We start from the raw sequence: 3,611 nt of genomic DNA on the forward strand, positions 1-3,611 counted from the left end.
ATTCAAGGAGTTGTAGGTCTCTCTACAGAGAAAATCCAGCTTCTGCAGAAGGACAAAAGAGAAGAACCTCAGCTGAGGATCCTGAGTCCTGGCGGCCAAACACTGAAAAGTAAGAACTCATTGCTTCAAGCTTGGTCTGTGCTGTGGTTACAGGTGAGCACCATCTTCCTGACTGCATTTCTATACCAACAGCAATCAGGGGCATCAATGTGCTTTGTGAATATTAGAGGGACAAGATGCGTGAGGTAATATCTTTTATTGGATAAACTTCTGTTGGTGAACAAGAGAAGCTTTTGAGCTACACAGAGCTCTTCAGGTGAATGTTTACAGTTTTAGCCACTCCTTCCCACAGCAGTGCCAGTCAGTGTTTATAGCACCATTTAATAGAGATGGAGCTTGAGAACCTTGTCTTGTGACAGGTCCTCAATGGGGAATCTGCCCCACTGATACAAATGGAGATACCTTGATTTACACCAGTTGAGGATCTGGCTTAGTGTGTCCCCAAATGGGGTGCCGAGTGGTGACAGAGTCTTACTAGCCTGGATCACACATGCCAGATTGTTTCTAGACTCTGAGTTCAGAGACAGCATCTTTTTTCTCCAACCCTCCACTGCAGTTCTTGTTCTTATGTTATCATCACACAATCATTATGGAGTGCAGAGGGTCACACCCCAGTTAGGGTTGCACATAAGCCTGGTTTTGCCCCTTCCTAAGATCCACCCTCCACAGAGCTGTATTTTATTACTGCTACATAATCCACATCAGGAAACAGAAAAGGTGCTGCCAGTCCCTGACCACGTCACTATCATCACCACAACAACTAAGGTAGAATTTACTCCACTTCATAATTTACAACATAAACTGATCTCTTGTGAGGGGATGAAAATTGTTCCTTTTCCCACAGGGCATAGAAATGCTGAATATACCAGAATATATGTTGTGATGTTATTGACACAAAGTGTGACTGTCTAGACCATTGTTGTAACCAAGATTTTGTAGTAGCACTAAATTTTGTACAAAGGAGATTAAGTGGGTGTCTATGAGGAGGTAATGATTTGCTAGTTATGATTATGCTACCTGTTGGCATGTATCATGTTTATATTTAAAGTTATAAGTATTGGCTCTGTACTGTCTGTTTCAAACTTGTTTCTTGGTGACACTCCACATAATTTGCATCAGCCTGGCCTGCTTGATGACTCATTAAGGACCATCAGCTATAAAACTGACCCACTGAGAGAAGGCAGATACACCTTGTGGCTCAGAAAGGCATACAGGGAAATTCCTATGGACAGAACTCTAAGATTTTTCCATGCCATGTGCTGGATAGCTTGTATCTGAGACAAAAGGAAGCACAAGCCACATATCAAAAGGTTTATAAAAGGTTTATAAAAGGCAGGTGCATCATCTTTTTGTATTCATTCCTGCTTCTTACATCTGGAAGAACTTTGCTACAAACTGTAGCTCTGAATGGAAGACTGAATGACCCATCCAAGCTGTGGATGTACTCCAGAGACTTAATTTGAATATGCAGTTTATTCCATCACTGCTAAAAGCCTGAACCAAGAACTTTGCCATTACTGTATGTCACTGATCCCATGTAACCAATTTTAGCTCTCATGTGTATTTCTTTCTTTTATGAATAAACAGTTAGATTTTAGATTCTAAAGGATTGGCAACAGTGTGATTTGTGGGTAAGATCTGATGTGTATATTAATCTCGGTCTGGGGCTTGGTCCTTTGGGACCAGGAGAACCTTTCTTCTTTTACTGAGATATTGGTTTCCATAACCAGTCATCACCATAAGAAGTGATGCTGTTAGGGAAACTGGAGTGTCTAAGGGAATTCCTTTTTTGACTTATGGCTAGCCAGTGAGGTAAAACCAAAGTCCTCTCTATTTGGCTGGTTTGGCATCCCTTAATAGTAAAGGAACTCCAGCTTTGTGCTGTAACTGCCCTCTTCAAAGCAATCTTATTCTGAATTGATACTCTCAGTAGTGTCCTGCCACAGGCTGCATCATTCCATATACTTAGATTAATTTCCATTAAATCTAATAAAGGATCAGTGTATATGGACACTAGACTGCAATGAAATCTGAGTCCAAGATTTGAATTGATGTACTTATTGGTTTTGACTCCAAAGACCTGGCATGATTCTGGCTATTGACAGAAGTGAAATGAAGAACTTAAGCATCATTCTTAAGCTCTGATATGTCACGGGATGGGATACGATACATAGCCAACTTCTGATATGACAGATCAGACCAATTCTCTACCAGAGATATGGACTGTTGTATTAGTCATTGCTCTGATATGGCAGAGGGAGGTTTACATGGGTACCAGTGATCTGTCCAGGGAATATTCTGAATATTTATGGTATTAATTCACAAGACTTGATTAACATTTCATGCTATGTTCTTCCAATTCAATTGCCCAGCTTTTTATTTTTTTTGTTCCTAGACTCAACCCATGGAAGGCACAGATTGGAGAAACCAAACGACCATCACAGAATTAGTCCTCCTGGGATTCAGGGAGCTCCCTGACATGAGAATTCTTCTCTTTCTAATGTTTCTAGTGATCTACATGGCAACCATGGCTGGGAACACTCTCATTGTGATGCTTGTTGTGACTGACCAGCACCTTCACACCCCCATGTACCTGTTTCTGGGTAACTTGTCCTACTTGGAAATCTGCTATACCTCTACCTTCCTCCCCAAGTTACTGGCCAGTCTCCTGACTGGGGACAGAACCATCTCAGTCAGTGGCTGCATCACACAACTGTATTTCTCTGGCTCACTGGCAGCTACGGAATGCTATCTCCTAGCAGCAATGTCTTATGATCGGTATTTAGCGATATGTAAACCTCTGCACTATTCAACTCTTATGAGTAGCAGGTTTTGCCTCCAGTTGGCTGCTGGGTCATGGTTAAATGCTTGTTTGGCTATTATAATCTTTGTCTTATTCCTATCACAGTTAACATTCTGTGGCCCAAATGAAATTGACCATTTCTATTGTGATCCCATCCCACTGATGGAACTCTCCTGCAGTGACACACACCTGAGCATATTGGTGGATTTCATACTAGTCTATGTATTCACCCTGCCTCCATTCCTCCTAACCCTGATGTCTTACGTGTTGATCCTTGCCAACATTCTCAGAATCCCTTCCACCACCGGGAGACAAAAGACCTTTTCTACCTGCTCCTCTCACCTCACTGTGGTGACAATTTTCTATGGCACCATAATCATTGTCCACATACTACCAAAACGTGATACAATCAGAGGTCTGAAGAAAGTGCTGTCTCTTTGCTTCACAGTCCTAACTCCCCTTGTAAACCCCCTCATCTACAGCCTGAGAAACAAAGAGGTCAAGGAAGCCTTAAGCAAAGCAGTCAGTAAATGTGGCTTTCACAAAAACATGCAGAGACTATGAGATAATAAAATAGCCTGAGATTTTGAAAGCTGCCTGGGTGATTGAAGCAATGAGCCTGTGATGCACTGTACCTCACAGTAGCCCCCTGCAACTCCCATATTCATCTTTTGTATATGGTTGTGATATTTCATAAAAAGCATGCCTTGTAAGGTATCATAAGGTCATGATCTGCTGAATCATGCCA

At 41.8% G+C, this 3,611-nt stretch overlaps 1 protein-coding gene across 1 annotated transcript; it reads left to right on the forward strand.

The window, feature by feature from the left end:
• The first annotated feature begins 2,464 nt into the window (after positions 1-2,464).
• On the forward strand, positions 2,465-3,427 carry LOC127040981 (olfactory receptor 6N1-like). Its single transcript, XM_050935498.1, has one exon. It carries the CDS (start codon positions 2,465-2,467, stop codon positions 3,425-3,427), a length of 963 nt encoding a protein of 320 aa, XP_050791455.1.
• The last annotated feature ends 184 nt before the right edge of the window (positions 3,428-3,611 follow it).

The sequence above is a fragment of the Gopherus flavomarginatus genome (genome assembly GCF_025201925.1).
Source record: "Gopherus flavomarginatus isolate rGopFla2 chromosome 12 unlocalized genomic scaffold, rGopFla2.mat.asm SUPER_12_unloc_4, whole genome shotgun sequence".
Taxonomy (NCBI): domain Eukaryota; kingdom Metazoa; phylum Chordata; order Testudines; family Testudinidae; genus Gopherus; species Gopherus flavomarginatus.

Coding starts and splice junctions, on each gene's coding strand:
- LOC127040981 (XM_050935498.1), top strand. CDS start 2,465: ATGGAAGGCACAGATTGGAGAAACCAAACGACCATCACAGAATTAGTC.